Source organism: Paroedura picta, chromosome 2 (assembly GCF_049243985.1).
Source record: "Paroedura picta isolate Pp20150507F chromosome 2, Ppicta_v3.0, whole genome shotgun sequence".
In the NCBI taxonomy this organism is placed as follows: domain Eukaryota; kingdom Metazoa; phylum Chordata; class Lepidosauria; order Squamata; family Gekkonidae; genus Paroedura; species Paroedura picta.
The window spans coordinates 138,843,062-138,866,878 of NC_135370.1; the positions used below are offsets into that span (position 1 = coordinate 138,843,062).

Sequence of the window (23,817 nt, forward strand, 5' to 3'; positions counted from 1 at the left end):
GGAAAATCTCAGAGGAGAACATTTTAAGGATTGCAGTTTTAATGATGGTAAGGGGGTGGGGGAGATGCCTAATAGCTAGCATGGTCCATTGAAAGCAATGGCTTGATTGAAACAGATTCAAGGGGTGTTCTTTTCTTGAGGGGGGGGGAGATCTGTTGTTTGTTTAAGGAATTGCGTCGCTGCCTTTTGAAATCTCGCCTCCACTTTGCCCAGTTGTTTGTCTCTCCCTCCGCAGTGACACATGGCAGACACGCTGGCAGCCAGGGCTTAATTCATTGATCTTTCTAGGGCTCTGAGATTCTTTAGCCGGCCAAGATGGGAAAAGCCCCTTCCTTCCATTCATTGAATTTTTTATAAAAAAAACCCTTTGCCTCCAGAAGGGGGTATGCGTGATTATGTTGTGTGTGTGGTTAAAGAGAGGGTTCCCTATTTGGCCATCCCCTTTGCTGGGTGACTGCAGCCCCCTTTGCTTTCCTTACATGGGCTGTGGGGGGCCCGAGTGCTTTCGCCGGCTGACTTTTGCCTTCCCTTACTCCATTAATGGCCTCACGGCTCCTCAATGGCGTGAAGGCGACCAAATAAGGGCAAGGTGCCCGGCCTGTCCCGCAGGAGCCCCAGAGTGACACCGCCACTCAGGCCCGTATAAATGGGTGGCGCTCCCGCCGCGTCCGTACCCAGCTTGCTCGCCGGACCCCCGCGCAAGTAAGTGTCGAGCCGGTGAGTAGCGCAGCCGCCGACGGAGCTCGGGGAGATCTCGGGGGCCGCCAGCCGACAGCGCCTCCGCTTCGCCCCCGCCTGCCCGGCCGCTCCGTCCGGGGAAGCGTTTAATGAGTTCTAGTCCAATTAAAGGCAATGCGACGAGATCGGCTTATGGGAATAGCCCTTTCCCCAGTTGGATTCTGGATCCCATGCGGGGGGGGGGGGGGAGTGTTTGCCGGGGAAGGGGCGCCGGCGCGGCTGATTTCTCCGACGTGGTTCCCGTGGAAGGCGCGATAGGGGTGGTACGTCATTCATTCATTCATTCATTCATTCATTCATTCATTCATTCATTCATTCATTCATTCGCATTCCGTGCGTGAAGCAGGCTCGCGGCGCCTTCGCTAGGCAAAGCCGTCCAAAAGCAGACGTGGCAACCGGAGCGTGTTGCGTGTCTGCGCGGAAGGGCTCCGTCGCCCGAGTCTGGAAAAGCCGGCGTGCCCTCTGCCGCCCCCCGATGCAACGCCTTGTCAAGGCCGCCCGTCAAAAACTTTGCGGATAACTCTCGCAAAAGAAGGAACGGAGGGGGCGGTCGGGAGGGAATGCCGTCGACACGTCGCTTGCAACGGGTCTGGTGGCATTTGGGCCGGCTTAATACCAAACGAGGCTATGAAAAGAGACCTGCTTAAGCGACCTGTGGATCGCACGGCCTCCGGCAGAAGTCCTCAGGGGCAGGGCTGGATCCCGACCTTGAGCCGCAGGTGTGCGCGCGTGGGGGGGGGGGGGAGAGAGACGGGGGACGCACCCAGGACAGGAGGGGCTGTCGGACGAGCGGCGAAGCGGCGGCCAAGAGAGCGCGGGGCCCAGCGAGAAGGCCGCCTTTGGGGGAGATGGGGAGATGGGGGGGGGGGGGGGAGAAGAGGAAAGCTCGGTTTGAGCCCGGGAAAGCAGACCGAGGCGGCCTCGACGGCTGCTTCGCGCCCGTCCGCCCCCTCCCCTGAGCGTGGCGGGTCTTTGTGTCTTTCAGCTCCCTGCTTCCGTCCCAGGATGTGTGACGACGAGGAGACCACCGCCCTTGTGTGCGACAATGGCTCGGGCTTGGTCAAGGCGGGCTTCGCGGGAGACGATGCCCCCCGAGCCGTCTTCCCCTCCATCGTCGGCCGCCCCAGGCACCAGGTAAGCACGGGCCCCTCCCGCGCGCCCAGCCCCACTCCCCAGCAGCCGCACGCATGCCACGCCGCCCTTGTTCCACTTCCAAACCCCTTTCCAGCTCCGCTGTGCCCCCCCCCCCCCAGGCCACCATCCCCAGGGCTCACCTCCCCCCCCCCGCCCCCTCCAACCCAGCCTTCTGGTCTTCTTCAATCGGGACCTCGCCCACCTGTCCGAAAACTTTTCTTCTCTTCAGTCGAGGCTTCACACAAATCTCCACCGATTTGCATAGAAGGAAATCGACCCCCCCCCCTCACACACACACAGCCCTTGTCTCTGGGGGCTCCCCATTTTCACTTTTGTCACAAACGCCTAAAACCGTAGAGGTGCTAAGTGCATTCTCTTTCCAAGAAGGTTCCCCTTTTCCTACAAACAGCCTGCTGCTGCCAACCATCAATTGCAGGGTTGCAGAAGATGATGGGGTGCCCATTTCCCAAAAGGGCAAATAGTTCTGGGGGGATGTTTTGGGTCAGGAACAGGGCGGGGTGGACGTTTAAGCCCCCTCTCCTGCATGCAATGGTCCTGATCCGATTCAGGCCTGTATGAACCTGAAATGAAGTGTCCATCACACTACTAGTCTACATGTCTGCTGGGTGTAGTTCATGGTATGTGAAGCAGCCCTTACTCTCCTCACTGTCCAAAGTGATCATTTGGGATGCTTGTGCATTTAAGCTGTTCCTGGGTAGCCCTAACTGTCACATGCCTGAACGCCTCATTCAGATACCTTACTGATCTCATTTCCATTCCAGACACCTTCTAAGGCCTTCAGAACAATGTGCATCCCATTGGATGCCTGCCACAGCCCTGTGGCAGGCTTCCAATAAGGGACAATAAGGGACAGATTTCCACACAGCCACCCTGAAAGCTTTGGACTCTGACTCCATGATTCTACACCTCAATGAATATTCTCCCCCTTTCCTTAGACCTCCTAGCTTGTAGATCTTTTTCATTTCTTTCCTTTACAATAGTGTAAACATATATTGCTCTTTTTATCTTGTTTCTTTTGTTGATCCTTTCCTGCTCATCTTCTGTTGTTTTCTGCTGAAAAGCAGCTTCATAAGGCTCCTATGACTTTGAGCAACAGCCTTAGAACCATGATAGATCCATGGCCAATGTTGATTCAGTTCAAAGGAATAAACACAGATGTCCAGCCATGGAGTGATATTTCATGTACTGCTGGAAGCCCCTGGATACCCTGTAAAGTAGGTTATGAGGTTCCAGGATCCTCAGGAACAGTGTGGAACCATGAAACCTGGGTCTGCATTTGGATGGAGAAGATCAACAGAAATCTCCATATCTCTTGCATAACTGGAAAAGGGACTTGGTGCTCAAATTTTTGGCTGGCATGATTTTGGGAATGTCCCCTTTGATTATGCCGCTTCATTAGTTTGTGAATAACTATGACATTTTCAGAGCTGTACAGAGCAATTTACTACCATGGAGATAATAAGAACCAAAGGCATGACCCAATCTCTGAGTTCATGTTCCAATGATTTTGGTGCAGAAATTGGAGTGTGCCTGGCTTATTATATATTTGAAGAATGTTGTGGTTCTGCCCAGAATGTAGGAAAGGAATGCTCAAATTAAAAACAACAATCAACCTGAATACATGCCATCTTCCCCATTTAAATCAGTGAGGGTTAAGAAGTGGCTGGTTTATGCCCAAGTTTCTAAGAGTGCAGTTATACCCCTCGCAAACAGCTGTTGCAGCACTTGGAGCAGTAAGTGACTTCAGACTGGCCTGAATGCACTTAAATGATCAGGAATGGTATATAGACTCCCAACTGCACTAGTAGTGGGAACAGTCCGGAAAAGAAACAAACAGGATCCAGAAAGGCTTGCAGAGTGCGTCTCATTTTCCCCTCTGCCACTATGTCCTTTTTGCCTTTCCAGAAGCCCTGTTCTCACCTTTTGCTGCCTCCTTCTCCAATGTCCAAGCACCAGCCAACTGGTAGTTATCTACCACCTTTGTCTTCCTGCCCTTCAGTCTTTCATTTTCCCACATTACTTAGCAGACTCTTCCTGGGAAAGTCTGGCAGAGTTGGAGAGCGTTGGCTGCTGGGCCAGGCCCAGCTGTGTGGTAGATAACCCACAAGGACTTGTGAAGGGCAACTCTATTCCCCCGTGTCCTTTTCCTCACATATCCCATTTCCACTTTCTCTCCTGGAAGCCCCCATAGCCTCACTTTCCCCTGCTCTCCTTCCCACTTACTAATCAATCTACATTTGTTCTTCCCCCATCTTCAGCTGTAGTTATTATTTATTAAGTTGAGATCCTGCCTATCTCCCCAGTGTGGACCCAAAGAAGTTCCATTTTGTTTTTCACAACAACCCCATGAAGTACGTTGGGCTGAGATTATATGACTGACCCAGGATTCCATGGTGGAGTAGGAATTTGATCCGGGCTCTCCCACATCCTAGTCTGAAACTAACCACTGCACAAAACTGACTTTTGTGAGGTGGTTGCTATTGTACTGTAGCAAGCAGCCAGGCCTGGGCAAGTCATGCACGTTTCATGGTAGCAGTTCACGCTGTGGTTGCCTTCGTCTGCATTTTGCTGTCAGCAACCTAGGTTAGATGTCTGGCAGTATTGTTGTGGTTGCCTAACAATAGCCTATGAAGGCAACTGTTTCTTAAACCCGCAGATGCTCTTTCTATTATTTGGAGGGTTTTATCCCCTAGTTTTTAAAGATTTCAGATTTAGGTGCAAATCAGGGATATTTTCTTGGGTTTATAGGAAGATCTGTCTTGTCTGTTCATGATTCCAGTTCCTGAATTTAAGAATCCACAAACAGGGCTATGTTGAGAATTAGATTATTTACTGCTGGAGTGAACTTTTGCCGTTGGGTCTTAAATTCTTACAGTTTCCATTTGTTAAATAACCAGACCAAAAGAGACAGAAACACCTTCATGCAAAATGAGATGCTTTTGAAAACAGCATGCTACCAATGAACTTCAATTAGTCACTAAATACAGACTTTTCATGGTCAATCAGTTTTGGGGACAGAATTTTCTCTGCTTGTCTTATATCCAAGTCCATCATGCTGTCCATTGTACCACACTGTTATTTTATTTCTCTGTCTCTTCTGCCCTCTAGGGTGTTATGGTTGGTATGGGCCAGAAAGACTCCTATGTGGGTGATGAAGCTCAGAGCAAGAGAGGTATCCTGACTTTGAAATATCCCATTGAACATGGGATTATCACTAACTGGGATGATATGGAAAAAATCTGGCATCATACTTTCTATAATGAACTGCGTGTTGCCCCTGAAGAACACCCCACTCTGCTCACAGAGGCCCCTCTAAATCCCAAAGCGAACCGTGAAAAGATGACCCAAATTATGTTTGAAACTTTCAATGTGCCAGCCATGTATGTGGCCATCCAAGCTGTTCTGTCCCTCTACGCATCTGGGCGTACTACAGGTAATAAGGCAACTGGCTACTCTTCTTTACAATCTCTCTTGTTGAATTTCAGAATATATAACTTTCCTCCGTGTATACAAAACCACTCACTTGTGCTTTGATGTTAAATTTAAATCTTCAAAGTGTATGATTTATACCTGTGCTCATGCTCACAAATGAAGATTAGAATGAGGTGTTTCGTCCACCATTTTGAAAAAGTGGAAAAAATAAACAGGTTTGTCACGTTTTAAACAGCAAACTATCCACAGCTGCAAATGTCAACGTCCCAGCACAGTGTGCATGGAAGAATCATGCTGCTACCTAGGAATGGACCTTATGTTGTGGCAGCTGTAGATAAGTGGTTTATACACTGCCATTGTATCATATGCAAAACATCACATATGAATGTCTAAAAGATGTTAAGAGCCTGCTAATCTTCAGGACACCATTATGAATATGTTATAGGAGATTAAAGGACATTAAGGTGTAACTAATCTGTAGGAAGCAATCTCAAGGATGTACTGTGGTATAAAAATAGAGATATTAACAGTTAGAAGTGAAGACACTTGTTTCTAAATCTCTTAAGATTTTACTGTGAAAATTAGACTAATCAGTATGGCTATTAGAAAAGGAATATCATATGATTACATTGATTTATTCTTATATGTAGAGTAATATATATTAGGAACTCAGTGCATAGTGAAGATTGTGATGCATGAATCAAAGATGACATAAAATGTACTTATGAGGGGAGTTTAAGTTAAATTTAAGAAATCTTCACCTTGGTGATGGAGGTCAGTTATCAGAATGGAGGAGCTGAAGTGGATGTATTCCTCTCAGAATAATGGTGACTTATTCCTAACTAGAGTCTCAGTTGTGGAAGTACATTGTATTCTGTTGAACTGTTCTTTTATTAGACAACCAATTTTAATTGTTGTTGTTTCACAGGCATTGTCCTTGATTCTGGGGATGGTGTGACACACAATGTCCCCATCTATGAAGGTTATGCTCTGCCTCATGCCATCATGCGTCTGGATCTGGCGGGCAGAGATCTCACTGACTACCTCATGAAGATCCTGACTGAACGTGGCTATTCCTTTGTGACAACTGGTGAGTATGTTTCAGATTCACTCTGAAGCACGGTGGTCAATACGTCTGAACCTCTGCGATGCAGTCTAAAGGTGCCATTGGCAGACTAAAATAATGCACTGAACTAATGAACACTAAACACCTGTCTCACCTTACAAATTCAAAGGGTCTGTGGCTCAGTGGCAGAGGGTTGTTTTGTATGTAGAAAGTTCCAAGTTTAATTCCTGCCATTTGCAGGCAAAAGGTCATAGACCTCTTCCTAAGAGGCTGGTGAGCCACTGCAGATCAGAGTAGACAATACTGACCATGATAGACCAATGGTCTGACTCAGAATAAAGTAGCATCATGTCTTTTATCTCTGCCAGATTTATACTGGCCCTGTTTCTTCAGTCACTCTCCTCAGACCCTGAGAATGGTCTCTGGGAGTCCCTGCCCTATTCTTGGGCACCAAACAAGCCTTTTTAAGGGCATATTAAATGGTATTCATTCTTTAAAAGTGTTCTTACTGTTTTCCTTCATGGCCTCAGTCTCCTTTGTCATGCCGTGAGTTTCTGGGTTTATCTCTCCAGCTGAACGTGAAATTGTCCGTGATATTAAAGAGAAGTTGTGCTACGTTGCTCTGGATTTTGAGAATGAAATGGCTACTGCAGCTTCTTCTTCTTCTCTGGAAAAGAGCTATGAACTGCCTGATGGCCAGGTTATCACAATTGGGAATGAACGTTTTCGCTGCCCAGAAACCCTCTTCCAACCATCTTTCATTGGTAAGTGGTCCTGCACATGCTATACTCCCAAGATTAAATTTATTACCAAATACCTCAAAAAGTTTAGGAATATGGCCAAGCATCATTTCTACAGTGACTTTACATAGTTGCCAATGGCCTGGTAAGATCTAGAGATCTCCTGGAATGACAACAGATCTCCAGAGATCAGTTGCCTTGAGGAAAATGTCTTATTTGGAAGGTGGACTCTGGCTTTATACCATGCTAACCTCCTTCCATTCCCCAAACCTGTCCTCTCCAGGGCCCACTTCCACATCTCCAGGAGTATCCCAACTCAGAACCCACTCATGATTAGCATTTAGCAAATTAGGTGACCATTTAGTAAAGGGTTATAAGCTTTCAAGATGGAGAATGCCTTGTTCATATGTTTTAGATAGTGTATAGCACATTGTTGGCACTAAAGTGTGACATACATTTTTTAATTTGTTTAAGTTTCACATCGAGAAATGTAGCATGTGACATGAACTGCATGCCATCTACTGTAGAGTTCTCTTTTCTACACAGAAAGATCTCCTTGAGTTGATCCTGCATGAACTGAATTTGCTTTCTTCTGTAGGATGCATTTATATTTAGAAGAGTAACTTGGTCTGCCTTGATGGACATGTACCTCTGATGCTTAACAACTTTATCCTCTTGATCTGCCTTCTAGATTAAATTAGATTTTCCAGTTCTCCGAGGCTCCTCTCCATCAGCAGAATTATTAATTATATCATGGGTGCCATTTAGCCACAGAGATGAGGGGAAACATCTGCCTCATCTTTGTGTTTAATACCATGTGTGATTATTTATTTGGTCAAGTTCTTTGTTCTGTCTCCTAAGTGATTGTTCTCATAATGGTAGAATTGAAAGTCCTGCTTCTTTCATAAAGGCTCAGTGGAATTTTATTTACTATATCAGAAAAAGTTTGAGCTGCTTTATCAAAGGGACAAATTGTTGAGAAATCTACAAAATGGGCCTGTGCCCCAGTATACATGTAAAAGGTCTATATCTCCCTGCATTAAAAGGCAAGGTGTCATATTGTAAGGACTAAAACAAGAAAATAATCACCACTGTCACTCTTCAAATACCTTTTCTGGTTCACAATTTAACCTTGAATATATTTGGAGTGCAGGACTATTAAAATATCTTTTCCTCTGCAACTGAATCCAGAACGGTATCTTTGATTATATGGAATCCATTTCGCTATTAATAACAGGTTCCAACTAAAGGAATGGAAGATGCTTCTCAAGGATTAGGTTTTGCTTGTTTCTCATTATAGTTCTGATTGACCATTATCCCCACCCCAATTGCCGGTGTGGACATCCTATGTGTTAATTCAACCACATTTGTTAAGGCTCCTGTACTTGAGGTACACTTGAAGTTTGGAAGCGGAGAGGAAACATGAATGTTTACAATGCATGGGCTTTGCCTGAAAACAGCACCTTGTCTCTATTCCAGAGTTGATCTGAAGAGCCAAAAAGGCTTATGTAGGTTTGTATCTCCTAAAACCAGCTACTGACATGGCTGAGATAATAAACTTGTACTTCTGCTCTGCCAAATAAGTCTGATGGGCGCAGCAAGTGTTTATAGTATAAGCCCTCTGTGTTAAAGGCAGCTGTTCGTCAGCTGTTACCTTGTTAAAGATCAAGTTTCAGTCCTCTTAAAGAAGCCACCTGTCAACTAAGACACTGGAATGTAATCCTCCCAAATGCTTACTCCCGATGTATTTTCTCCTCATGTTTACAGCTAAGCCCCAGCTCATAACTTCATCATCTGTTGCCTTCATAAATGTGACCTCTGCATTTCTCTCCTTTCAAAGGCAATTGTTGACATTCTCCTCTAGGCCTTTAAGACCGCATGCAAGCTATCTTCTTGAAAGCTTGGCTTGCTTGGCTTGTAGCATGTTAAATCAAATTAGCTCTGTTCTTAGAGCTGTACTGTGCTGTCACATCAGTGTGTAAATTTATGTGCACATGTGTTGTGTATCCATCTGGTCAACACACTGTCAGAGGACTGGTTCACACAATGTGACCATTGTCCATGGATGCAGCTTCAACTTATTCTGTGAGAGGGCATGCACTGAAAAATGAACCAGTTGGTCAAGGGTAAAGTTGGTTGCAATTTCTGTGATCACAGTGGTTCTGTTTCCAAGGTCCCTTGATCTGGACAGGTTTTGCATAATCAGACCTACGTAGGCTTAAGGTATACATGAGCATAAATCTCTGTGTTACAACAGGGGGATCAGAGGATAAGGAAAAGGTATGAGCTGACATTCTGTCACATTTTCTGGTCATTGTGTTATCATACATGATGTCTATTTGTAATTTAGCCTGGCTGGATGCCTCAGCCAGAGGGGCCCCTCCAGGCCAAGGTAACTTAGTCATTTATGTACCTGGATTGTCAGCAGCCCCATAATTCTCCCCTGAGACATGGAGGGTGGCTGTTGGGGGATGGGGGTCAGGTTGTTATTATGTTTTATTGAGGGGGTTGAGTAGAATTTTTTATTTATTTATATTTATATACCACCCTCCCCAGAGGCATAGGGTGGTTAGGGTTTCAACTTTTAACCTTATATTTGTGGGGTTTTATGTAACCTGCCATGAGATAGCAGCGGGCAATAAATATAACAACAACAATATATTTGATGCCAAATTCTTCATGACAGAAAATGTGTCTTATGTTTGAATCTGTCTTTGTGTTCTTGTACTTAACAATGGTGGTTAATATGTTGACTTTTCTGCTCAATGATAATGTCTTTCAATTCTTGATCATTTTTCTTTTCTAGGAATGGAATCTGCTGGCATTCATGAAACAACCTATAACAGTATCATGAAATGTGACATTGACATCCGCAAAGATCTGTATGCCAACAATGTACTGTCAGGTGGTACTACCATGTACCCTGGGATTGCTGATCGTATGCAGAAAGAAATCACTGCTTTAGCTCCCAGCACCATGAAAATCAAGGTGAGAGGGCAGGTTTCCTGTCCCCAAATGGAAATTAGAGTTAGAGCAAAGTCACAGAATAATTTACTAAAACTCAAAAAATCTGTCACAAATGAGAAACCATTAATAAAAAATAGCATAATATAAGCAAAGTTACAAGTTGGTGTGGGTTTTCTGGGCTGAGTGGCCATGGTCTGGTAGTTTTAGTCCTTGATACTTCACCGGTAACTGTGGCTGACATTTTCAGAGGTAGGACATGGGAAGTCGAAGATCTCTCTGTGCCAAAGATTCTCATCTTGCAGTGTACTACCTCTGAACATGTCAGCCACAGTTACTGGTAAACTGGAAGGACTAAAACTACCAGACCATGGCCCTACAGCCTGGAAAACTCACAACAACTAGTTGACCATGACCATGGAAGCCTTTGACAATTCATTAAGCAAAGTTAGATTGATTAGAAAGGCCATGCTGGTGTAGCTTCATCTGAAAACTCTTATTATTTTTCCTCCCTTTAGATCATTGCCCCTCCTGAGCGGAAATATTCTGTCTGGATTGGTGGCTCCATCTTAGCATCTCTCTCAACTTTCCAGCAGATGTGGATCAGTAAACAGGAATATGATGAGGCTGGTCCATCAATTGTTCACCGCAAGTGCTTCTAAGCACCTTCCCTTTCCTTCACTTATTTCCCACTCAGGATGACAGCATTGTGCTTCTTGAAGTCTTTTTCAGCAATCCTTCCTGAACTTGGTTCGGTTATTGTACAGTTTGTTTACACACACCCGTGCAATTTATTTTGTGCTTCTTTGAATATTTATTGCTTTATAAATAAACCAGATCTGGGACTTGCAACTGAAAGATACTACTTAGCCTGATTTCTTTTATGTGGGAAGATGTGATGTTCTAAAATCCTGTTAGGACTTAGTCTTGGCGGCTGACAGTGTTAAAGACATCATTGTCCTCGGAGTGATCTGTTTTCAGGGAACAAAGGGCTCAGCACTATATGAGTAATTTATCCCATCTCTGTATTTTTTGTTATTCTTTTGAAATTTAAACTGAGGGACTTATTGGATGATGGTATTTGAAAAGCAGTAGCCTGGGGTAGGTAAAATATATAGGACACGAATGACAATCAATTTGGCATCAAAATCACTACATTTTTAAAATGTTGCGGAGCTAAGCATTATCTAAGCAGTGAAGGCTTAAGCCTTGCTTAGCAAACCCAATTCCGTTAGATTAATATGATGAGAAAGTTCTTTACAACAAATTAGGTTGATTTCTTAATCCTTGGAGCACCCATCAATTATTTTCTTAGGGCAAGAGAGAGTAAAGGAAAACATTAATCTGTTCTGACAGCTCATCCACCCTACCTTCTCAAGCCTATCTCATACCCTGAAAGAAAGAAATGGGAAGCTTTGATGTACAGATGCAAAATGTCTGAAGTGAAAATAATTTACAATGGAATCTATAGTTTAACTGCTGCTTTTACAGCCCAATTAAAATCTTTGGCTGATAATATCAGGCAACAGAAATCTAGTATGCTGATTACACTAAAAACAAAAACAGCAATAGTGGGGTGGTGAACCGTCTACTCTGCAGGTTACACTGACATCCAGTGGGATCCCCCACTGGGGGATGAAATGTGTGGCTGAATAACCCACTAGCAGGGTGTCATACAATCATCCTAACGCTGAGCTGGATAAATATGTTGCATACAATTTCCATTTCCTTAAGGAATAACGCAGTATTCCTTGGGTCCTACTGTAAATAGTTTAAGTGTGGAGGCCAAATGTACATTCCTCAACGTTCAGTGGTTCTGGGAAGCCAAGAGAATACAGAAGAGTTGCACCAATCAGAGAGAAGAAAATAGGCAAAAAACCTAGCGAAGCAGATGAAGGAGGATATTTTATTGTATAAATGAGATGTTGACAACACTACACATTTTGCACACAGCTTCAACAGAGGAATCTGCAATACATAATTTCCAATAATAATAATAATAATATTTAATTGCCAAATACAAAATGTATTAAAAATCAAGAGTAGAGTTGAATAAAGGTTCAAAAGTAACCACTTCAAAATAGCAACTATTTCAAATGGTACGGCTTATTTCATTCTTAGGATTGTATAGAAGAGGAAAAAGAAAAATTCTCTGAAGGGAGGAGAGGTAAGATATTGTTGATCCCCCTAAGGAAGTTTGTGTGAAACACATAGGGAACTTTATACTTGTACAATAAATATCTGTTCTAGGTCTGACTGGTGCTCACCAGTATTTGGATCAGCTCATCCTCCAGTCTGATGCTGCATCTTTACTGCCGGAAACCCAATGTTACGTTACATAAATAAACCTGATGGTTATTTCCAACATGAAGCAACATAGACCGCACTGGCCTAAAAGGCACCTGATTTCAGAGGAATTGCTACACGTGTAGAAACTTTCTATTCATTTACTTCCTATGCCACTGATTGTAAGCCACTATAGAAGAAAAAGAAGGAAATTTCACCCCATTTTTCTCAGCCATGCTGGAGCCTCTGTGCTTTGTTTGGAAGGGTCCTCCAATCCTCAAAGAAGATTTGGGGGGCAAACAGCAGGCTGCAGGAAGAAGAGTAGTCTGGGATAAATCATTTCTGTCAACTCCTTCCACAATCTTTAGTTCATGGGAGATCCACAAAAAAAACATCATTTACATATAAATAAGGCCCATACTTATCCTGCCCAAATGTTTTGTCTTGGGTGCTGTAACTAATTGATTGATTCCCAGTCACTCTCAATGAAATTAAGCAGATTAAAATTCAAAGTAAGTCTAGCGGGGAAGATATTTTTGCCCGCAGAAGCATACAAAACAAATCTTAACTGGTGGCCGCAAGTCATAGCAAAGTCATTCCCCCATAATAAATGAAACAGGAATGATCCCAGGAGCTTGGAAGCATAGTCTAGGAGTGACAGTACTTGAGATAAGGGCAAAAATATCCCAGCTAATACCAGTCCCATCAGTTTCTTGGCTATTGGAGCACAATTATATGCAAATGCTCTTGGCTAAACTGAAGAACTGAGCAGAAAATAAAATATTTTGCAACTGAGCAAACAGGTTACTGAAAGGGTACTCTCACTAACAATGCTCCTCCTTGCATATTTTAATATTCCTTTAATAAGATTGTACTAGGCTTTTATGGGCCTGTTGGCTATGTTTGGCAGAAGTTCTAGGGCAAATGTGTAGTATACAATGCAGCGGATTATGATTTGTTATCATGCCTTCTAGTTCTTGAGCAAAGCTTTCCATGCTGATAGTGGGTTGATGGTGAGATAATGGAGTAAACTGTGTTACTTACAGAGTGTATCCTTTTTTCATGGGTTTACCACAGGTGAAGCAAGGGTTTCCTAACAGATTTTTCTATCATTAGGATAGTCCCTGATCTGTACAAGTAAACTCAATCCTGTCAAGTCTTGGTAGCTAAGCAGGGCTGACCCTGACTAGTATTTGGATGGCCTGTCAAAAGGCAGTTTCCTGGAGGCACCTTCTTTGGGGGTCTTTAACTCAGATCCCTAAAATTCAATGCTCACCAGACTGGAGCTAGAGGCCCTCTCTGAATTTGGTGTCTCTAACACACTGGGGAGGGATTGTTCTATTGGGTCACAAACCAGTTTGCCCAACTCCTAAAATGTTGTGATGGTTTGTGGTTTGCAATTGCCAAGTTTGTGCCCATTCCTAGTTGCTACTAAAGTAGTCTTCTCTCAGAAGGTAAAATATATTGACTTGTATTTAGGCAAGCTGACCTAACAGCTGTTCATGTCACAACTTTTTTTCTGGTACAGAATTGTTTGAAACTGGAATTGGTTATAAGTGTTATCTGACCGGACCTAGAAAGAGCTTTAAATTGAAGATCTGACCCAATTAAAATTGCTGCTGCTTGGGCATGAAGGACAAGACTATGACTCAGTGGCAGAGCATCTACTTGTCATGTAGAAGGTCTCTAATGTAATCTCCAGTATTTCTAGCTAAAAGAATAAAGTGGTAAATATTGTGAGATACTTCTGCCTGAACTCCTGGACAGACTGGAAAGCTGCCACCAGTCTCAGCAGATAGACTAATAGACTGATTCAGTACAAGTCACTTTCATGAGTTAATGAGGGGTTTGTAATCCACAGTGTAGCTAGATTTGCTACATGACACCATAAATGAAGAATATTTTGGATAGCATGGTAAAAATATGTGAGACCCTAGCTTTACTTAATGGATTTATTTTAAATTTAAGTTTTATTTTTACAATTAGAGCTATTCTGTACCTGTTAAAAAAGTGAAAACGCCATATTTTTGGTGTTTTGTACAATATTGTCAACATCCAGCATTACAGCAGCTAACTGGCAGCTACATCCATTTTAAAGCACTTGCAGGGGAATTGCATAAACTGGATTCCCCCTGCCATGCAGTGCACGAAGGATGAGAGCAGCCAGCAAGCCACTAGCAAAAGACACATGTGTTACCAAAGTAGCAAGATCTCCAGCTCCAGTGCCTGCCCTTGAGCCCGCCTCCCTCTCCTTTCATCCAGAAAGGGGCTTTCTATTTTAAAAAAAACTGCCTGGAGCAACAAATAGTCACACAATCACCCAAGCAGAGCACAAAATAAATTTTCCACACCAGTTTACCCATAAAGCATGCCTCTTCCCAATAAAAAAAAATTGCCAAACATTTTTTTTAAAGCTTCAAGGCTTTAAAAGGGCTTGCAGTAAAAGGAGCCCGATGCTTCTATAAACCGATGCATATGTGTTTAAACACATAAGTCTCATTTTTTAAAAAAAGTCTCATTAAAAAAATTAGCTGGCATTGCGGTCCCTTTAAGAGAGGGAGAAAGGTGATTGGCTGCCTGTTTTGATTGATAAGTGGAAGAGAGGTGTATAGCACATTCCCCTCTTCTGCCATTTCAAGCAGGTGTGTGGAGTGGCAAGACGTGCAAGATGGCAGCAGAGGAGCCAGCAGGTGAGGAATTCCCGGAGGCACGTTTTTTTTTTTTTTTTAGCATTATGCCATTGCGCTGGCATAAAGCTAGGTTTTTTTTACTGTGTGGAATGGCCCTTAGAATTTTTAACACATTCTCTGTTGCAGGGATCCCCAGCCTTGTTGACCCTGGGGCACTTTTGGAATATTAAGAATATTGAGGGGTGACCACCACAAAATGGCTGCCATGGAGTCTGGGATCAATCACAAAATATTGGGAGGTTCACCCAACCAACATTCCTTCTACGATAGAGATTACTGTTTCTGAATAGATCCTCTGAATAGATCCTGCACTTTTCTGAAATACGTTGCTGGCTAAGCAGGCTAGGTAAACCTTTGACCCTTCCATATATGGGCTAGGAACAGAAGCACAAATATTTGCTTAACACAAGGTGATCATGCAGAGGGAGGGAAATTGCTAAACCAATCATAAGGCTGCTGTGGGAGCAAACCAATTAAGAAAAGCAAGTAGACATGGGAACTTGAGCATACTCAGTTTTTCAAGAACTGAATTTGAAGCTGTGCCACACACAAGAACCAATCAGAAGAGAACATGAGTATCTATTACCAAATAAAGAATAAGAAAATGTAACCCAAATATATGGAACTTGATCTGTTTGCTGTGCCAATATCTTGTGCTCCAAAATGCAGAAAAGGTACAGGGAAGTTAGGACTCCTGTGAATCTGATTATTTGCAAAAGATATTGGTGAGTGCAGTGAGACTCATTGGTCGATGCCATGGCATCCAAGGTTAGCACATTGGGGATCACTGCTGTGTAGTGTTATTTTGTTTAAAATACGTTTTGAAATGCCATCCTTGTATAGACAATGTTCCCACTTTGGGGTTGGAATTCAATGGATTCTGATCTGATTTTTCTTCAAGGTGTACACGTTATCATCGTTCATGATGTGCTATCCAGTCAAGGTATGTAAGTATAGACACTTACTGCTCTGTAGTAGTTTAGAGTGGTGGCTTCTAACCTGGTGAGCCAGCTTTGATTCCCCACTTCTCCACTTGGAGCCAGCTAGGTGACCTTGGGCTAGTCACAGTCCTATTAGAGCTCTTCTCACAGAACAGTAATATCAGGGCTTTCTCTGCCACACCTACCTCACAAAGTGTCCGTTGTGGGGAGAGGAAGGGAAGGCGATTATAAGCTGCTTTGGGACTCCTACTAGTAATGAAAAGTGGGGTATAAAAACCAACTCCCCTTCTTCTATATGGCTGTATGGAGAAATGGGAAAGTGTGTGTTTAGTCATAACAGCTGTGAAATTTTCTTGGCTGCTGGCAGGGTTGTCACTGGTTAGAAAACCCAACGTGACAGACATGATCAGGCTTTCTAAAGAAAGACAGCTACATTACCAGAGAAGTTGCCTTAAGATTTCTCTTGTGCTTACCTCTCCCCTAGCAATGGGCAGAATCCCAAGGGCTGTGATTAACCTGACATGCATTGAGCAACGTAGCTGGAGAGAGGCTGAAGCGGAATAAGAATAAATATTTCATGCCGGATACATCAGAGAAATGTCCTATCACCTCCAAAATCCTACTGCTACCTTTCCTAGTCAGTTTTGAGGTGGTAGAACCTGGTTGCTTTTCTAGCATTCTGCTAAATGGAGAACTTTAGGCTTTAGCAATTAGGGGACAGCACGTAAACCATGATGTTCGTCATATAAATTGCACTTTCCTTGTTCAGTCTTTGACTGTTACTACACGGGAGGTTCCACACCGTGCCGCTGCTTGGTTTCTGGCTCGGGGCATGTCTTCCTGCTCCTGCACAAGAAAGCATTTGGCCTGCTGCACCCAGTCTGCCCCAGATTCATGCCCCTGCGTGAGGCAGTCAGGCCGGTGAGGTTCTGCCATGCTGCAGGGCAGTGTGGGCTATGTATTTTTATTTTTAAAATCGTGTGCTGTGTCACAATGCAGTACCATGTTCCTTAAATAAAAAGTAAAGCCCCAGGTGGTTCTGCCACACTGTGCAGCATGATGGAAATGCCCTGGGAATTTCTTTTTATTTTTAGGAACTAGGGGCAAAGCCTGTTGTCTCCAAGAATACAATGGGCGCTAGAGCTTGGCAGTGGGAAGAGGAAGGGGAAGAGTTGTCCAGTCTGTAAGAGCATGGGGTTGAATGTGTGTGTTGTGTGGGAGGTTGTGGTGGCCTGGTGGCAAATGAGGCCATGGGTGTGGAGATATGGGTGTCAAGAACCTGTGGTGTGGAATGTTCGTTGAGTGTGGGAGAGGACTGACCTTTGGGAATTGTGGCATAGTGGTTACAGATGAGCTTTCCAGAGCCATGTCCTCAGATATGTGAAGGGAAAATCAGACTGGAGACTCTTCTTAGGGGAAGATTACATGGCAACCAATTTCCCCCAGTTCTGCGTCATTTCCCTTCTTGTGTGAATTAGGCCACATTCAGCGAAATGCCCCTCTGCCCTAATACACATAGGGTAGTCACAGTACACAGGTGTCCACCCTGTTCCTTCTGTCTCCCATATTTTCACTGTTGGTAAAATGTTATGTGCCCACATGCTTCTTTCATGGTTGCTCCTTAGAAAAACGGATTTTTGTACCCTATTGCTTACTACCCAAAGGAGTCTCAAAGCGGTTTACAAACACCTTTTCCATTTGTCTCTCCACAATAGTCAACCGGTGAGGTATGTAGGGTTGTGAGAGATCTGAGAGAACTGGGAATGGGCCGCAGTGACCCAGCAGGCCTCAGGTGTCTCAAAGCATTTTCCAATCGTCTTCCCCTTCTCTCCCCATAGCAGACTCCCCATGAGGGAGGTGGGGTAGCGAGCCTCACAGGGAAGCTGGCAACCCTAAGAGAAAGACTCCCTGTGCACAGCAGTCTTGACCTTAGTAAGGTTTTTAACACTGTTTTTTTATTTGCCAGGCCAAGGTTATTTGCCAGTTACTATTTAAGTTACGATGTGTCTCCAGACATTTACTTGTTCTCTATTTAGTTTCAGGCTGTAAACATTTATTTAGATCTTCCTGCACTTTCCAGACTCACAGGACTGATGCTGGTCTGCCTGTCTGCGCCCCAGAATACAAACAGTTGCTGGTAAGGGCTGGCCATAACCCATAGGCCAGGAGGGACACTCCTGCACCACTCCCTACCAACTGCAGGCAAAAATGGCTCATTTGAATGCTGGACTCTGAGGCATTGTACGATTTTGAAGTCCCACCTCCAAACCTCCAGGAATATTTCCAACCTACAGGTGTGGCCTGGAGAGCTCCTGGAATTACAGCTCACCTGCAGAGTATAAAGATCAGCTCCCCAGGCAGAAAGGGCTACTTTGGACAGGGTTGTGGTAGAGAAGAAACATTTAAGGCTTCCCACACAGGTTGTTGTTGAATTGAAAGACTTGAGGCCTACTGCACAGGGTTGTTGTGCAGATGAAACAGGAGACAAAAGAACCAGCTTCCTCTGCAGAATAAACTGTGCAGTGGCCTCAAATCTGCAGAGAGTTGCAAAGAAGAAAGACACATGGCTTGGCTGTGTCTAACCTCCGGGCAGAGCAGTTTTTTAAGTGAGAAGGGGCTTTTCTGTTGCCTCCCTGTCAGGCAACTGTTTGGCAGAAGGAGAAAGTCCCCCCCCCCTCAAAAGGAAGGCCCTCAGGCTCCCCTGCGTTGCTCTTGGAAAGGCCTCCCTCCCCTCAGTCAGGGGCTGTCAGAGGCTCCTTCGCAGCAGGCCTGAAGGGGGGGAGGGGGAGCACTTTCCAGCCTCCTGCCAGCTCTGTCAGGGTTCTGAGGCAATTTGCAGTTGGACATGGCAGTCTGGAGAGCCTTGGGGCAGAAAGGGCTGGCACAGCCTGTACAAGCCTCTGTTCTCATCCCCCTTGGCAGCCCTACTGACCTCCTCTCCCTTTGGTGGTCAGGAGCAGACTGGCAGCCAGACTGGGCTGGGTGAATGGAATTTTGGTCTGTCCTGGTGAGGGGCCAATAGGAAGGCGCTTTGCGCGCCTCCCCATTGGCTGCTTGGCCCTGGATGGACACTCGGAGGGCCCAATCAGGAGCTGCTTCACGGCTCCTGATTGGGCCCTCTGAGTTTTTATCCTGGACAGGGCCTGCCCTAACTCCTCCCCAGGTGGCCTTACTCTTGTATTTAATAGGTAAAAGGTAAAGGTAAAGGTATCCCCTGTGCAAGCACCGAGTCATGTCTGACCCTTGGGGTGACACCCTCTAGCGTTTTCATGGCAGACTCAATACGGGGTGGTTTGCCAGTGCCTTCCCCAGTCATGACCGTTTACCCCCCAGCAAGCTGGGTACTCATTTTACCGACCTCGGAAGGATGGAAGGCTGAGTCAACCTTGAGCCGGCTGCTGGGATTGAACTCCCAGCCTTATGGGCAAAGCTTTCAGACGGCTGCCTTACCACTCTGCGCCACAAGAGGCTCTTTATTTAATAGGACCCTGTCCTATTTAATGATGTGGTACTGGAGGTGGGGCTGCCTGGTGCGGCATCTCCTAGGCTCTCCGGGCCTTTTCGGAGAGATGAGGGGGGGACTGAGTTCCCCCCGCCCCTCAAAAAGCCCTCACCAGCCTAGGAGACACCATGGCTGGCCTTTTCAACTTTTTCTCCTCTCTCTCTCTCTCTCTCTCTCTCTCTCTGTCTTTCTTTGTCTTTCTATCTTTCTAACCCTCTCTCACCCTTTCCTTATCTCTTTCTATCACTCTTTTTCTTTTTTTCTCTCTATCTTTCTGTCTTTTTCTTAATCACTCTCTTTCTTTCTTATTTTCCCCCTTCGCCCCATGCTAGCACCTCTTGTATCAGCTATAACGGGCTTTGATTCTAGTATTTAAATAAAATCTATTCAGCTTTCTTCAAAAGTGGTCATGATCAGTTCTTTAGGGAACCCGAAGGATCTTCCTAAATTCCCATTATTACACTGTAAAGGCTGGTAACTAGCTGGTAATCGCGTACATTTCTAGAATGATTTTTCAAATCACTTGGAGCACTGGATAGGATCCTAAATTCTGCCAGTAGGATAAAAACCACTAAATGGAACTTCTCTGCCTCCTTGCTAGTGCAGCACACTGAGTCTCCTGAAATTCTGCTTCTGGGTTTCAAAGTACTGGACCACAGTGTGAGGAAAGAATTGTTGCAAATCTTCCACCAATGGAAGTGCTGTTCTGCCATCCATAACTGCTGTTATGCTACCTAGTTCCAACAAGTTGTTTGCATCCTCTGGAGAAGCAGGTTATTGCCATTGAAGCTATGCAGCTTCTGTTGCCTGCATTGATACTTGAGGTATTTGGGAGTAGCTTAGGCAGAAGAACAGCACATAAACCACTTGGACTTTAACAGCAACCACAAGGCTTAGACAGATGTGATGCCAGAAAGTACCTGAATGCAACTCACAGCTGTTCCCCCACTAAACAATTAGGTGTGGGGGGGGCTGTTTAGGACAATGACAAAAGGGGAGGGAGTTCACTTGTACAAACAGGTGTCCATATTATCAGTAGCAGTGGGTGGTAGGAAGCAAAGCAGAAGTGACTTGTGAATCTACTTTCAGAGCCTGCAGTGTAACACCAACGTGAGTTCCTACTTTGCAAACTGCACAGGGTACAAAAACAGAAGAAATTAATGTTGCTGGGATTCTGTTTCCCCATACGCATGTCAGAGACAGTGCTGCCTAACTAGATTCTGATCCCTGAATCGAGAGCAATCTGGAGTCCTAAATTACATGATTTATGGCTCTGAAATCAATGTCTAACGAGATGTGGCTCTCAAAAGTGATTTGTGCACGCTTTCATTTCTATACATAGCATCAGAATAGCACTGAGAGTCAAATGAATTGTTATGCAAAGGATACTTGCTTAAGCCTCCTCTGATTCTGTTGCTTCCTTTCCATATGTGAAAAAGAAAAACAGGGGAAGAGTAGAGGGCTTAGTCATGTCAGACCAACCTTATCTCTTTTTTCGAGAAAGTGACTACCTTGCTGGATCAGGGGAATGCCGTGGACATAGTTTATCTGGATTTCAGTAAAGCTTTTGATAAGATTCCACATGACATTCTTGTTCACAAGTTGGTAAAATGCGGTATGGATCCTAATTCTGTCAGGTGGATCAATAACTGGTTGACAAATCATACTCAAAGGGTACTTGTTAATGGTTCAGCATCTTCTTGGAAAAGAGTGACAAGTGGAGTACACCAAGGATCTGTCCTGGGGCCTGTGTTGTTTAATATATTTATAAATTATTTGGATGAGGGATTAGAGGGGATACTTATTAAATTTGCAGATGATACTAAACTGGGAGGGGTAGCAAACACAACTGAAGACAGCAACAGAATACAGAATGATCTTGATAGGCTTAAGAAGTGGGCTAAACTGAATAAAATGAAGTTCAATAGGGACAAATGTAAAGTTCTGCATTTAGGTAGGAAAAACCAAATACACCAATATAAGATGGGGGAGACTTGACTTGGCAGTAGCATGTGCGAAAAGGATGTAGGAGTCTTAGTAGACCATACATTGAACATGAGTCAGCAGTGTGACTACGTGGCTAAAAAGGCAAATGGGATCAAACGGAGTATCATGGGCGGTCTAGATCATGGGCGGTGATGGTACTGCTTTACTCTGCTCTGGTTCAGTCTCACTTGGAATACTGTGTTCAGTTTGGGGCACCCCAGTTGAAGAGGGATGTAGACAAACGTGTCCAGAGGAGGGCAACAAAGATGTTGAGGGGTTTGGAGACCAAGACATATGAAGAGAAGTTGGGGGAGCTTGGTCTGTTTAGCTTAGAGAGGAGACAATTGAGAGGGGATCTGATAACCATCTTCAAGTATTTAAAAGGGTGCCATATGGAGGATGGAGCAGAATTGTTCTCTCTTGCCCCAGAAGGACGGACCAGAATGAATGGGATTAAATTAATTCTATGATTCTATGATTCTATAATTCTATTCCCAGTCCCCCACCTTTCCCAGCTTGGTATAGTGCTTAAGTGTGGCAGCCTCTAATCTGGAGAACCACGTTTGATTCACTGCTCCTCCACATGCAGCTCATTATGTGACTTTGGGCTAGTCACAGTCCTGTTAGAGCTGTTTTCATTGAGCAGTTCTCTCAGAGCTCTCTCAGCCTTACCTTCATCACAGGCTGTCTGTTGTGGGGAGAAGAAGGGAAGGTGATTGTAAGCTGCTTTGAGACTCCTTCGGATAGTAAGACACGGGGTACAAAGCCCAGTTCTTCTTCTTTCCCAAGAACCACTCTTCTGATTAACTTCATACACCAGTATGTTGGAAGGTTCAGTCATGAATTTCACCAGATGTCATTCCAGCTCTGAAGAGTGCTCAACAGTCCTGTAAATCAGTCTGTAAATTATTATCCCTATATGGAAGAGGTGGAAAAGGCTGAGGGATAGTGGATTTCCTTGCCTAGTAGTGACTTGATTGCTGAAGTGGAGAGGGCTCCAAGCCCTGGACTCCTTTGTCTGATCTGTGCATTTGACTAAAAGTATAAACTAGCAGATTTAAAGAATCTTCTCAGTTGTGTTACAACCTCATTCATTGAGAGCAATTGGACGGAGAAATGAATTCCTTTTCTTTCAATGCAAATGAAGTCTTGACTTCTGTTTGGTCTACCAATACCTTAGAGGAAATAGGGAGCTATTTTCAAAGTTGGTTTCTGTATATAGGCATGATATGAAATGACGGGGAAACATACCCTGGAGGTTCCCTACTTTGTCAAAATGCATCCTATGTGGTTGTTCCACTGGGCTTGTCCGGGTAGCAAAGCAAGACAAAGAAAACAAACTCTTAACTTTAAGAACAAAAGACTTTTTCTTTGACATTTAGTACTTAAACATATACAAAGGAATTATAGTCCACATTCCAGGCTTTGCAGTGACATTCAATAATTGACTTTTATCACCTGCAATTGCTAAATTTACTAGAGTGTTTGCTTATTTAAGAATAGCAATTGGGGGTAATAGAAATGACACTTAACAGATAATTGGTTTGTTGCCAAAACTTGTCAGGATAGTAGTGGTGCTTTCTTTATCATTCATGTAGATCCAGATGTATGTCATGTGCATGCCAGATGCCCCCAACCATATCCAGTGATCTGTGCTATTAAAGGAAAGTAGCACTGAACATTCATTTTGTGACAGTGTAGGAATAGTTACTATGCAGATACTTAAAATGTGCACATTGCAGGCATCAGTATTCATGGCTGTCTATCCAGCAAGGGGATAAACTCTGCAAACAAATACTGCTGGGCCGATGCAGCTCTATCAGAGACTACAGTTCTGTGTATGCTTCCTTTTGAATGTCCTGTTGAACACACTGACACACTTGCTATGGAAGGGCACAATTTCGTAATGATGACCATTACCAAGGGATTTGAATCCACAAGTACCAAGTAGTACAGTGAAGCAACAAATTTATTGTATGAATGTGCAAATTGTGTTTCAGTCAAAAAACACCATAGGAAAAATGGACACAAGACTGGCTGGGGATGCCCTTTTTAGGGTTCTGTAAAATTGGATCCATTTCTTAAGTTCACTTTAAATTTGGGAGAGCCTTCATAGACAGGAAGGATTATGTTTCCTCAAAATTTAGTGTCACTTGACGAAACAATAACAGCTCCAGATACAGGGAAATAACGGGTGGACAATTTGATGTTAAAACAGATTATCTTTTCTTGATTCACCTCTCCGACACAATAACTATACTCCTTACATTTAATGGAAACAATAATCATGCCCTACTTGTCACTCCAATATGGGATT

At 44.1% G+C, this 23,817-nt stretch overlaps 1 protein-coding gene and 1 long non-coding RNA gene across 3 annotated transcripts in view; one reads left to right on the plus strand and one right to left on the minus strand.

The window, feature by feature from the left end:
* The first annotated feature begins 524 nt into the window (after positions 1–524).
* Positions 525–10,953, plus strand: ACTC1 (actin alpha cardiac muscle 1). 2 transcript variants are annotated; one of them, XM_077322989.1, is made up of 7 exons: positions 525–702; positions 1,724–1,872; positions 5,002–5,326; positions 6,254–6,415; positions 6,964–7,155; positions 9,938–10,119; positions 10,614–10,953. In XM_077322989.1, the coding sequence occupies exons 2-7, from the start codon at positions 1,744–1,746 to the stop codon at positions 10,755–10,757; spliced, it is 1,134 nt and encodes a 377-aa protein (XP_077179104.1). In that variant the 5' UTR covers positions 525–702; positions 1,724–1,743; the 3' UTR covers positions 10,758–10,953. The 2 variants fall into 2 exon arrangements, with proteins under 2 accessions (XP_077179104.1, XP_077179103.1); XM_077322988.1 differs by having other exon boundaries at positions 563–717.
* Positions 10,954–11,988: 1,035 nt separating this feature from the next.
* The window catches only part of LOC143830462 (uncharacterized), a 29,490-nt gene continuing 17,661 nt past the window's right edge, over positions 11,989–23,817 (minus strand). Inside the window, exon 3 of the long non-coding RNA XR_013228460.1 lies at positions 11,989–12,688. This is a non-coding gene — a long non-coding RNA (uncharacterized LOC143830462). The remainder of the gene's footprint in view (positions 12,689–23,817) is intronic.